The sequence below is a fragment of the Indicator indicator genome, chromosome 19 (assembly GCF_027791375.1).
Source record: "Indicator indicator isolate 239-I01 chromosome 19, UM_Iind_1.1, whole genome shotgun sequence".
NCBI lineage: Eukaryota > Metazoa > Chordata > Aves > Piciformes > Indicatoridae > Indicator > Indicator indicator.
The window spans coordinates 14,964,741-14,977,852 of record NC_072028.1 but is presented as its reverse complement, the minus strand read 5'-3'; the positions used below and the strand labels follow the sequence as shown (position 1 = coordinate 14,977,852).

General features: G+C 45.3%; 1 protein-coding gene across 2 annotated transcripts in view; it reads right to left on the bottom strand.

The window, feature by feature from the left end:
• The window catches only part of TENT4B (terminal nucleotidyltransferase 4B), a 37,442-nt gene extending 25,507 nt beyond the window's left edge, over positions 1–11,935 (bottom strand). Inside the window, exon 1 of one of the 2 annotated variants that reach the window (XM_054389583.1) lies at positions 11,394–11,935. In XM_054389583.1, the coding sequence (XP_054245558.1) occupies positions 11,394–11,935 (542 nt within the window). The remainder of the gene's footprint in view (positions 1–11,393) is intronic. The other variant, XM_054389584.1, reaches the window with a different exon arrangement.
• Positions 11,936–13,112: the final 1,177 nt, after the last annotated feature.

The window sequence follows — 13,112 nt, the reverse complement described above, 5'->3', positions numbered from 1 at the left end:
CAATACATATCTAGAAAACACTTCACTGAAATGCCTTCCAATCTTAAAATTCAGAGACACAAATACATGCTGAAAAATGACTTACACAGGATTTCATGAAACTACTTCAATTGCTTGGCTCTGCTTGGACATAAGGACAAAAGGATCAGCATGTGGTGAAAAAAAGGGACTTCTAGTGGTTTGAGAGTTAAAGGCTCACAACTGACTAATATGACATAAGTGAATGCTGGAACCCAGTCTAAGATGGGACTTCCCTAGCATGGCACACCTCCTCACACCATCCACGTGTGCATTAACACATTTGTGCACAGGCTTCCAAAGAAAATAGCAAATAGCAAGGGGCTGCGCAGAGTTCTCAGAACACCACTCATCCAACAGACTTAGTGAAACCACTCCCTCAAAATAATTTCAGTAATAATTTGAAATATTAAGCACATGTCTAGGGTATCAAGAAAGCGAGCAGAAGGTGCAGCAGTGGAGACCGGCTATTAGAGAAATCTAAGGGGGTTGCTGCGAGCTGCTGAATCAATAGCAGCCAGAAAAATCATGTTCTAGCATGCCTGAAGCAGGTACACTTCAGAGGAGCAAAGACTGAATTGAACTGTTCCAGCATATAATGCTCAGTGACTTAATGCCTACAGGCAAATACCACATTATACAAGAAATGAAAAAGGAAGTTTGGTATTACATAGCTTTTCTCTTTGCTCCAAGGTGCTGTTATGCCAGGAGCTAAACTGCTGTTTACTGCCACTGAAATGTTCTCTTTTACCACCTCTATATGCTCTGTCGTATTCAACCAAGGTGTAACAAGAGCAGCGGTGGAAGATCAACAGTTAATTCAAATTCAGATAGGAAACAAATGCAGCTGATGTATAATTTAACTAGAAGTTAACAACAAAAGCAAGACAGTACTGTCCTTTCTGCCTAATCTCATGAACTATCCCACAAAATGAAATCCAACAGCTTGATGAGGCAAACTTCTCTTTCACCTGATGTGAAGAAGCTACTTACCTCAAATAAACTAGCTCTTCAAGGCAAAAACTAACACAAAAATTGTCTCCTGTGAGTAGCTGCCAAGTATGACAAGGAAAAAATCTCCATGGACGCATAAGAGTAAGACACTGAGTACAAAGCAGAAGTCTAAACAAATTGAAGATCTTCAAGCATATGAGTTGAATCACCCAAGTAAAGTGTGACATAACAAAGCAAAAATTAAATAAAGTATCAAGACCTATTTTTTTCAGCTCAGCTCAATAACCCACAGCTGTGTGAGTTGCAGACATGATCATTCTTTCAATCAAAAGAGTTCCTTCACCACACTATGTATAGCTCCATACTTCCAGCTGATGGTTTTGGGAAATACCCTGACCAGAAGGAGCTTCCAGAACATGAAAGAGATACACACATCATTGTCACACAATTTTCAAAGACAATACACATATTTTTTAGTTAAAAGCCAAAATCTCATTGAGAAAGAAGGGAGAAGAATGTAAATGCACATAAAGGATGCTTTTTGTAACAATTCCCTTGAAACACAAAAAATCCAAAATTAGAACAAAAAACCTTCTGCTTTTTGTCACACATGAGACAGTATCAGTTGTTCCTAAAGTAACAGAGGAAGCAAATAGCTCTAAAATTAACACAGTGAGACAAAAACCTCAGAAGAAAGTTATCACATTTTCTTAGTCTAGATCATCACAACATCAAAAAGTCAGGCAAGGTCAACAAGCTCTGATTAAGGACTCACTATCTTCAGAGTACACATTAACATGTAACAGTAAGATCAACACTTTAGTCATCAGACTAACCTCACTCATCAGACTACAGCACGATATTCCTACATGCTTTATTTTAGCAGCATTCTTACTCTTTATTGTACTATGACATTACATAAGGGTCTTATCTATACTTGTGACAGGTTAGTGCAAGATCTTTCAGATTTTACTGGGTCCATAAACAAAAAATTGTGAGAGAGCATGTGCCATTTTAAATGTGTATACTCAAATCTACCTGAACGTAAATCTATGCTGAGTGAGACAATTTCTAATCACTTATACATCTCTTCCTCTACTACTCTCATTTCCCTTATTTGGAAGTTTATCTAGAGGACTTACATGCTTGCATTTTTCCATCACTATATCCCATTACTTGTAGAATCATAATACTATTTCCTCCATGCTGTCTTAGTAACATTTTCAATATAGTGCTAGCTATCTCCCCCCTTATAAATCACACCAACAAGATGGATGAGCAGAGATGCAAATTATTTTGATGTAAGATTCTGCTACCATCATTTACCAGAAAAAAATCCTGTAAAGTGAAATGCAAAATAAATTGCAACATGTATGCAATACAGTATGGTGATGGAGAAATTCACACCATAAAGCCTTCCCAAGCAATTGTAGCAAGACTATGCCTCTTGAGGTGCACATTGCTTTTGAATAATTCAGATGTAGTTCTCATGCCACAGAGGACATTACAAGACTGCTGGAGAAGCTGATCTGGAATCTTAATTGTCACCACAGGAGGAAGGAAATTAACAGATGTTGCTGGCCTACCAGCGTAAGATCCTCAGACCCAGCCATGCAGGCAGTTCATCCTCACTTACATGCTAGAAACTACCCTGGAGCAGCTGCCTCCTACCTACACCCTACCCTCAGAGCAGCCACAGTACACAACCAGCTCGTGGGCTGTACTGCTCAGTCTCACACAGATGTTGTAACACAGCTTTAAGGGTTAGAAAGGTAATCATCAGGGACAGCTAGTATCAAAAGACCTATATTGAATGCAACAATACTAATATTTTAATTGATTACTGTATGACACCTGTGTATCATCAATACAAAGTTACTGAAAAGGCTCTAGAGATCTGTAGGTGAAGTTTTTATACAAACTTACAAACAAGAGTTGTGGTGCCTTGATCTACATCTATCTCTTGCTTTTTTTAGTACTATCATAGTATTAAAAAAAAAAATCCTGATGTGTTCATGTGTGTATTGATATATTCATAGAACACAAAATCCTGTGTGGATTCAGAGTACCAGGGTGGAAGGGACCTCAAGGATCACCTGGTCCAACCCTTCAGGGTAAGAATCTATGGTAACGGAAAGTTACAAAATTATTAAAGTTCAAATTGCTCCTTCTGTAAAGTTGTTTGCAGCCTAGGAAAACAGTAGGAAGCCTGCCTCCACTTCACTAGTTTTTCTTTTTCTTGCTTAAGGAATATTTTCTTTAGCCCCAATTTCAAGGCAAAAGGACAGAAAGCAATATTCAAATAGGACTGGTGTCTTGAGCACTTCTTGGCAGTTCATCCAAAAAGATAATTCAAAAAACCAACACTCTTAATTTAAGAAATCCCAGCATGTTTAAACAATGAATGAGCATGCTGCAAGAGACCAATACAACTTCTGACCATCTTGTCTCAAAGAACTGAGCAGCAGCAGAAACAGGACATGCTCTGCAGAGGTGGGTAGTGAACTGTTTCTACAGTTGTAAACAAGGCCCACGGGCCATAACCAGACAGGGAGCAGCAGGGCACCAGCAACCCTTCTTCTCCAAGACCTCTCAAGAAAACCATACAACACTTGTGTGGGGACAAGGTTGTATAAGAGGGCAAGACCAGCCCCAAGGTATGCACTTGCCACCAGACGAATCCAGACAACTTACATCAAGACTTTGATACTTCCATCTTTCTCTCTCCTTTCCTTCTCTTTTCCATTTCTTCTCTTTCTCTTACCCCACTGTTAAACGTTAAGCTTTTATATCTGTCCTTGTTAGATGTTAAGCTACAAGAATTAGTCAAAACACTGCAGGTAGAATTAGAAACAGGGCAACAAAAAACCTGTGCACTTTTGGGGAAATGTTTACAAACTTTAATCAGCTAGGGCACCTTGTGCCATCTCAGCGATTTAACTACATTCTCATTGCCTTTAACTAGCAAAGAGTGTTTGCATCCTTATCACTGAAGCCTCTCTATGTATCTTTCCTTAACTAACTATCATCCAAAAACAGTGAAAACCAATTAATATGGTCCAGAACCTGGCAAACTAGGTGATGATCTAACTTGAGACCATGTGAGAAAAGGAATTATAAAGTTCAAACAAAGTTCAATCTTGAAAGCTTGAAGACCACACCTCTAAGCTGAAAGACCCCTGCCCAAAAGAAACCCCTCACCTTCTGAGCATGCATAGTGAATTTATGAGAAACTGAACCTTTAATGGGAAGCAAGTAAGAAACTGACCAATTGCTGGTTAGTTGGCATGAAGTGTAACTTCTACATTTCACTGAATAAATGTCCTCATTTCAGCTGGCGTACTCAAATGTGGGAGTGCCCCTAGCACCCAAGCTTGTGCAACTCTGTAATATAGCAATGCCTGCTTGTTAATGCAAAAGCCAGCAGTAAGGAGTCCAATTCCAAATTTCAGGGAATGAGACTTGAGAATAACTAGCAGAATATGACAAAGATTTATACAGTGAATCAGTTTTTTCTAGTCCTTCCAAAGATGACCTTGTTTGTTAGGGAATTCATCCCCAGTAACCCTTTAAGGAATTAGGAGTGACTAAAGCCAAATTCCTGTCTAACCTGAAGTTAAGACCTCCCAACCAAACAAGAGCTGAGAAGAGGGGTGATGGGGACAATGCTAAACCAAACATTATTGTCAAACATACCTTATAATGCAGCCAAGTTAGAAAAATTGCAAGAGAAATACAGTAGACATGCCGTGGAAACTGAGACAGAGCATTTCCGAAGAGTTTCTCTGACTGGGGGAGATAGAATAGCTATCAGAGGAAGAAGCCCAAGGATATTGGGGTCCAGAGATACTCTTCACTGTAGATAATCCAAAGGAACTCCGGTCTTTGACTCAGAGGACAGCATACTGAGCAGGACTATTAGACCTGGTTGAAAGAGGAGATCAGATCGCCATTCCTACTTACAAGTTGGTCAGCTTACAGAGGACACAAAAAGCAGCTTGTCTCCAACTTAGGCATGACAGACACCTTGCAGTTCATCAATCCTCTCCCATGTTGTTAATTGTGAACCCTCATAAGATGACTCTTCTGATTAGAAGGCTTCCCAATTCCCTAAGTATGTATGTGATACAATTTCAGGACCGGTTGAAGGCAACTTTAGCAGCCAGACCTGGCAGAGGAGCCACACTTACCTGGGCAGAAGTTGCCCAGGAGTTAAATTATGACCAATGTGTAGGCTTTGTTAGTAAGGATGTTGCATGGTGGTCTGCAGAACCAAAATAGCAGGATATCCTCTCCACCAGGCAAAAATGAAGGAGATGGGGGATACAGAGGTCAGCTATGGAAAGAAGGATTAAGTAAAAGGGTCCCTCAAAAACTAATGGATGGTTTGGCTCTTCCAAATTTACAACTGTTAGCAAAAATGTGGAAACACACAAGCAAAAAAAATCTTCCAGTGAAAGAAGGTAGCCCTCCCAGTCCCAGTGCTTCAGAAAGCTGCCATTCCTATGGCACCGCTGGAGGAAATCACTAATTCTCCAAAATCGGGAAATCCATTCTACAATTCCCAGGAAGTGAGCCTGGAGACGGTTGGTAGGTTTGCATTAGAAGTGTCAGAGGAAATAACCAGGGCAACTTTTTAGTAACCTTTTCCCTGGGTCCATTCAAAACTCCAGCCACTTTTCTGCAGAGACAAGAGCTCAGGTGTCAGCATTAAACACTGACACAGCAAGCCAAAGAGGGGTAGTGCCTGATGAAAAGCACTTTTGGGTTACCAATGTATTCGGAAACTCCAACCTCAACCTACAGCCTGAGTGCAATGCTGGTTGCCAGGGGATACCACTCCTTCTGTAACCACAATGATAATAATAGGCGTTCTTCCTGCCAACATCCTAGGATTAGATTTATTGAGGAGAAAAGCCTGGGTAGATTCTAAAGGGAGAGAGTGGAAATTCAGCTCCCCAGCACTCCTGATGAAGCTTTTGCAAACTGCGCCATTGCTTCCCCCGTCCAAATTGTAAACACGAAAACCAGGACTGAAGGAAGGGATCACTCCAGTGACAGAAGATCTACAAGAACCTCGGGTGATCATATAGACCCACTCCCCATACAATTCCCCTGTTTGGAAGAAAAATAGGAAGTGGCAACTGACCGTAGATTACAGACATCTAAATGCTAACACTAGTCCTTTAACAGCAGCCATGCCAAATATAGCTGAGCTAATCTCCACCATACAAGGGGGGGGTGGGGGTGGAAAGGAGAGAATAAAGCAACAGTATGCTTTTATGACAAAAGTTGTGTTCCCCTAGAACCAACAATATGATTTCAGGTTTCCTATAATTAACTTTATACTAACAGTTTGCCATTAAACAGAGCTGCAATCCCAACAGTGTTTAAGATAATACATATGAAGATTCAGGATGAGCAGATCCTCTTTTCTCAAATGCATATCGGTAAAGAAAGTGCAGATTGGCTCTTGGAAACCAGCAAGTACTCAAGATGGAACGACATATTCTTCCTATTACTATCAACTATCTACAAAAAAAAAAGTCTGCCATACTTCCTTTCCTTATATAGCCGCTCAAGGTAAATAGGTGTTCAAGTCTCAAACTGAAGAACTGGAAGAACCAAGAATTATGCTGGTTCTTTGCATGTGTAGAAACCAGAAAGATTCTGAAGTCCTCCTTAAACTGTTTAAACAAAGCATGCCAAAATATTGGCACCATTCCACAACTCTTCAAGCTCAAACAATCCTGTTATATAATATTTATAGTATAGTCCCTAGAAGTTTCCTCAAATTGCCTTTAGTCCAACATCATAATCCCCTAGTGAACTTGTTTCTCTCTCCCAACTTCTCCAAAAGAAGTAATTCTTACCACAGGAGACTGTCGGGAAATATCTGATTTCACTTCCATGAAGCCCAGGTGACCGCCTTCCAAGAGCTGCACAAGCTGGCAGAAGGCTACTGCCAGAACTGTGCTGTGCCATGACTCAGGATGAAACCAAGAACAGCAGAGAATCCTACCAGCTGGATACAAGAAAGATTTGTACTCGAGTCACATTCTTGCACTTCTACCTTACAGCTTACCTTACAGCAGCTACAGAGTGAGGAGAGTACTGCTCTAAGAGGCTTTTTCTGGAAGCAAGCAGATTTGTGTCTCTGAATTTTTCTTGAGTAATTCACTTTTACATGATGCATACAGTGAATTCAACCGCAACCTACATTTTAATGACCATCTTCATTAAGTCCAAAATCTAGTCTAATAGAAGATATAAGTCATGCACACACCTCATTGCTGTTTCACCAGAATCAGAGGTTTGTGCACAGAAGCTCGTTTCACTTATGTGAAGCATTTGTATGTATTAAGAAATGCCAACAGCAAACCAAGCACCACCTGTGCATTTGATTTAAGCACTTAAGAGTGAAGGCTGAAAAACAAGACCCTTATTGAGGATTTTATCAGATTTCACTGAGTTAGGCACTCAGCCTGGCTAGATGTTTCGCTGCAGGTACACACACTTGCCCTGCTCACACCGTACATAGTTCTTTCTGTTAATGCTCCAATCAACCTAGAAATCATTTTACTGTGGCTGAACTTGAGCAAGTAGGAGCTAGAGAGACACAGAGTAGTTATCCCAAGCAGCCAGTTGTGTTACTGTAGCTACATGCCCTCTGGTCATCTCAAAGCCTGCAGAGAATGAGCTGACAAACTTGATGTGGAAAAAAATCATAGAATTTCTGTGGCAAAAATGTATAACTTCATGTTATTTTTTTTCTAAAGTACTTATGATTTGATTTCATCCTCTGTAATCCTGGAGAACATGCTGGGAACCCTTATATCAAATAAATCGAAGCCTGCTCAATAATGTGCCACCCACCAGCCTGTGAGTCTGTGCACCTCTATGTGCACAGCCCTCCTCTGGGGTCACTCTCTGCTTTTCATGCTAAGTCTCCATGAGTACTTCAGCATACACTCAGTATTTCAAAACACACCATTTTCTATTTAACCCAGGTTCCTCCTCAAACTCACACATTAATTGGGTTCTTGCCTTTGGCTGTAGATTCCTGAGAATATTAACAAGCTCCCTAGAGTCCCAAAATCCACATCTTCTACCTGGGAACCGAGTCCGAACTGGACTTTTTCCTTCGGCACAAGAATCACAGAAACCTTTGAGAAGACAGGCCAAACCTACTGGCAAGTCTTTGGTTTTGGCGTTTGTTATACTTAAGACTTCTGGTTTAAGCAGTTCTTGTGTCAGCTTTTAGCTAAACTCAATCTAGACTCAATGACAGTTTAGTCTAGAAACCCATAAACCAGTCCAGAAAACCCATACACCAGTCTAGAAAACCCATACACCAGTCTAGAAAACTCATACACCAGTGTCCCAAATACTTCTTCTTCCTTTTGAATTGTGGCACTATTAACAATATTTACTGTTGCCCTTAAGATGCATAGAGAAAATTCCTTCCAAAATCCAAACCATGCATCATTCTACATTCTTCAGTTTTGCTACTAAGCACTAAATTTTTAGACAGCCAGATACCTGCTGTTATGTATTCACATAAACTGTTCAACTAGCTAAAAAATTACTGGATTGTTTTTCCAGACAGCTGATCAATGTAATTGCATATTCAGAGCTGGTTTTGCACAGCTATACACACAAATGACATCCTTGCACTGGAAGTAAGAATGGCACAAGCCAGTTTTCAACTGAGAGCAAGTCAGACATAATCTTTCTGAAAATAAGACTGTTCCACAACACTGTCACATTCCAAAGGCTCAAAATTGGAAGTGTTTAACTGAAAAAAAAAAATCATAGGATATTATACAGGAAAAGAAGTGTTAGGAGCCTTTACTATTCTTTCACAGTTTTCATTGAAACAATTGGGGAAGAAGAAGGTACCTGTTAACACAGAAACAGTACTGTTAAATAGAACAGTAGGTATCTTTTCCTCCTGAGAATTGTTAGAATTAGTCAACACAAATTTGGGAATTAAAATGATTACTTGGAGAACAACTTCTCTATCTGTCCAGTATCTCAACATCCAAGACAAATACCTTCCAACAGTTATTAACAAAGTTGTATGGGGTAACGATGGCAGCAGCTCAGTGCTCACCACAGGCAGGCTTCACCCAGACTAGCTGACAGCCTGTCAGTTCCAACTCGGCTTTCACAAGTTCTAGGTATTTTCTATACTGTCCTAATATGCTTCAGCTCCTTTCAGAAGTTGTTTCCACAAATTTTCGTTCAAGATTGTTAGCCAGCTGCCTCTAAATACCTTTGGAATAAATAGCTTTTTAGAAGCAAACACCACTCACTTCCATAGTTTAGGAAAAGCAATGGAGGAATATAGCTTAGTGACACTATTTTACTCTGCTTTAAACAAAATGCATCATCATGTCAGCATATGCCACAAACTAGAGAGTCAAGCCAAATGCAGACCAACATAGCCATGTAATTTTTGATACTCCTAAAAAAAAAGTCCACAGTATACTTCCACTTGGAGCTTGAAACAAATTCAAGGGAAATTCTACTCTACCAACAGACATCACCTTGAACCTTGAATACTTTGCTACAGTTGTTATTATTATTAACCTATTGCTGAAGCTCACCCTTTCTCCCACTCCTGTATCTTCAATACAGGGAAAAGCTTTGTGGACTTAGAAGAGAGAGAGAGAAAGAAAGGCACTTCTAAAAATGTTTCTCAAACTTCAAGTAAATAAATGACAAGTTAGAAAACAAAAAGAGTTCAAAAACTAACTTAAAAATTGCTGTGTTTTGTACACATTACTTTAAAGCTGAGTGAAGAAAGTTACAGAAGGTTCCAAAGTATCGTGACTGCAGAACTTAAAATAGCACATTTCTACAGTGTCGTTTTATCACGTATTATACCCCCAGCAGAGGGTGGCAAGAAAATAGCCAGACGTGGTAGAGTTTGTCTTCCAAAGTGACCAACAAATTTGAATACTCCTTTTGACAAATCTTGCAGAACAGTGAATTTGGAAGGCAAAAAGGTCAACGCTTTCCAGTGGAAGGGAGCTGAAGGACCCTTGGGTATAACTTGGGCACACAAAAACATCCAAATCTTTACTGATTTCTAAGATGAGCTCTTCTGGGCCTTCAACTGTCCACCATCTGCACTCTTGAACCAAGCCATACTGTTTTTACAGGAGCAGCACTAGAAAAGGCATTACACCTACATACACCAAAACAGAAATCCAGATTTAACAAGTCAAATACACATCAGTGCTGTAGGAAGGAAGGAGTATGCTATGAGTCAAAGCAAAGCATGAACTTTAAAAAAAAAAAGCCACAGAAGTTACCAAATGGCTTTTATGCAGTGCATCACTCCTATCAAAAGCCATGCTCATGTTTGAAAAAAAGGAGGAGGGATCAAAACAGTTTTCAGGTAAACAGATGATGCATGTTTGCCTGCCCTCAATCTCTGTGGACTCGTGCAATGTCAACTGATGAGACCTAAGTTAACATGAAAACACTCCAATCAGCACATGCATTCCACCATCAGAGATCCTTAACAAACACTAACAATCCCATGCTGAAATCCATAGCACTTACATATATGCATGCACCTTTATTTCTGAGAGTGCGGCCAGCACACGTGCCTGTCTTCTCTTGGAAGACACACTCCCTATGTAATTACCTAGTCTACGCACTTTGTTTTTACAGCAGGTTATTATTCTTTTCCGGTTATAGTTCTACTACGCATTCATTCCACGTGTAGCACGAAGCGTACCCGACAATGGCTTGCGAACGGCAGGCGTACAGGACCTGCACAGCTGCCAGCCTGCTGCACTTATTCCCACCCCCGACTCGACAACCCGAGCTACAGCCGAGCGCAGCTCCTCATCGTGTCCTGCAACACGTGTAGGGCAGCAGCGGCATGGGACACAGCCCCAGCACGGGCACGGCGAACAGCAGTGTGACAGCGGCACCCGTGTCTGAGGCGTGCAACACGCCCCACGTGTACACGCAGTGACAGCTGAAGCGCCGGCCAGCAGCGCTCGGTTCTTGCGGACGAGCTTGCCCGCACTGTTAGCAGGCAGGCCCGGAAGGCGACGCCGCAAGCTGGTCGGCCGACGGGAACAGCGGGGAGGGCGGCGCGCCGGGCATTGCCAGCCGGGGCAGCGGTGCCCCGGGGACCCGCCCCGCCGCGCCTGAGGTGTCGCGGCCCAACGTTCCCCACCACCACCGTACCTCAGCGGCCAACCCGTGCGCGGCACCGCGCCGCTTCGCCACAGCTGCCCGGCCCCGGCGTGCAGCCGCGCTCCCCGGGCTGGCCCCGGGGCGGGGAGGCCCTTGGCTCCCGCCTCCTCCGAAGGCCGGGCCGAGACCAGGCCTGCCGCTGGCCACTGCCCGGCGCCCCCTCGCCCGCCCTCCGGCCCAGCTCCACAGACGCTCACCCCACGACGCCTTGGCTGTAGTTCCTCTTCTTCCAGGGGGTGCCGGTGTACAGCGGCTCTACCAGGCCAGCCTGGGCCCGGGCGGCTGGCTCGTCCCCCAGGGCGGGGGCCCGGCCCTGCCCGGGGGGCCCCAGCAGGAGGCTGTAGTTGAGCCCGAAGGTGCTGGCCTTGTTGTCGCGCTTCCTCTTGTTGCTGGCGGCCGCCGCGGCGGCGGCAGGCGGCCCCCCTCCCCGTGCGGGCCGGGCCCAGGCGGCGGCCCCCGGGGGCGGCGAGGCCTGGTGGTGGCTGCGGTTGTGCTGGTTGTTGGCGCTCTCAAGCGGCAGGAAATCGGCCTGGGGGTCGGTGCGGGGGGCGCGGTACATGCCGGGCGGGGAGGCCGGGCCGGCCCCGGCAGGGGCGCTCTGCTGCTGCTGTTCCTGCTGCTGCTGCTGCTGCTGGAAGTAGAGGTTGCGGACCCCTTGCGTGGTCTCCCAGATCTGCATCCACAGGCGGTTCGAGGGGCCGAGCTGCTCTGGCTGGAACCAGGCGATCCGGGGATCCATCAAACGGGGACCCAACCCCGACTGCCTCCGCTCCCCGCGCCGCGCCGGCCGCCGACGCCGAGACCCTGTCACCGGGTCCCAGCGCTAATGGCGGCTCCTATGGAAGGGCAGCTCCGCGCCTGCCTGCTAGCTGCCGTCGCTCTATAGCCCCCGCCCCTCCTGGCGAGCGCGGTAAGGCGGGGCCCCGGCTGGGCCGCCGGCACTCGGGCTGCGCGCAACGAAGCGGGGGGGGCGGGCGGCGGCCGGGCCAGGCGGGCGGTGCCTTTGGAAGGCCCCAGCCTTTACCCGGGTCTGCCACCCAGCAGGCACCCCAGACCTGAACCCGGTCTGCCCTGGTGCTTGTGCCGCCGTGCGGGACCCTGGGATGCAGAGCCCCGAGACCGGGCGGCTGTCGGACGAGAGAGGCGGCCGCTCTCGCGGCGGAACGGGCCTGGCTCGGGCAGCACGGCCCTCGGCGGGGCGCAGGCTGCCGGTAGACGCACCGGCCCCGCACGCCCGGCGTGCGAGGCAGCGGCTGGGAGGGACTGCGCAGGGAAAAAGAGCCGTGGCCCCGGCCCCCCAGCCCCGCCAGCGGCAGGTGCAGCTGGAGCCGGCCAGGGGCTGCGAGTGGAGGCTCCGATGGCCGGTCGGGAGCAGCACCGCTGGCGGAGAAACGCTGGACTGGAATGGCAGCGGGGCGGCCGCAGGGCTCGACCCCGCTGCCGAGGTGTTGCTGCAATCAAGCCGTAAGGCTCGTGCCAGTGTATGGTAGGTAAGGGCGTCGAGCATACCACAGCTCTGCGGTCCTGTTACCCCTCCCGTACACTGTCAGCTGCCACTGCATTCCCCTAAGATTGTTTTTGGGATGATTACAGGTACTTCTCAGTCTTCTGCCTTTCACTCAGTTCCAAAGGACAGGAAGAGATAACATAGGTGCCATACTTGCATAGCCGACACTTCTGCAGCTGGAAAAACTTCTTGATGACAACCAAAGACTAAAGTTCTGGCTTCTCCCCACCATCCCAGATCAGGACATTTTGTTCTCAGGCCTCCTTTTCTCTGTCACAGAGTGCCTCATCTGCATTGTCCAAAAGAAACCAAAGTACATCAAGAAAGCATGTTGAAATTTGGAGTTTGAGTTGACAGAATTGATTCCTTTAGGATCTATACCTGAAACTGCCACCAAAAGCCAAGTAGG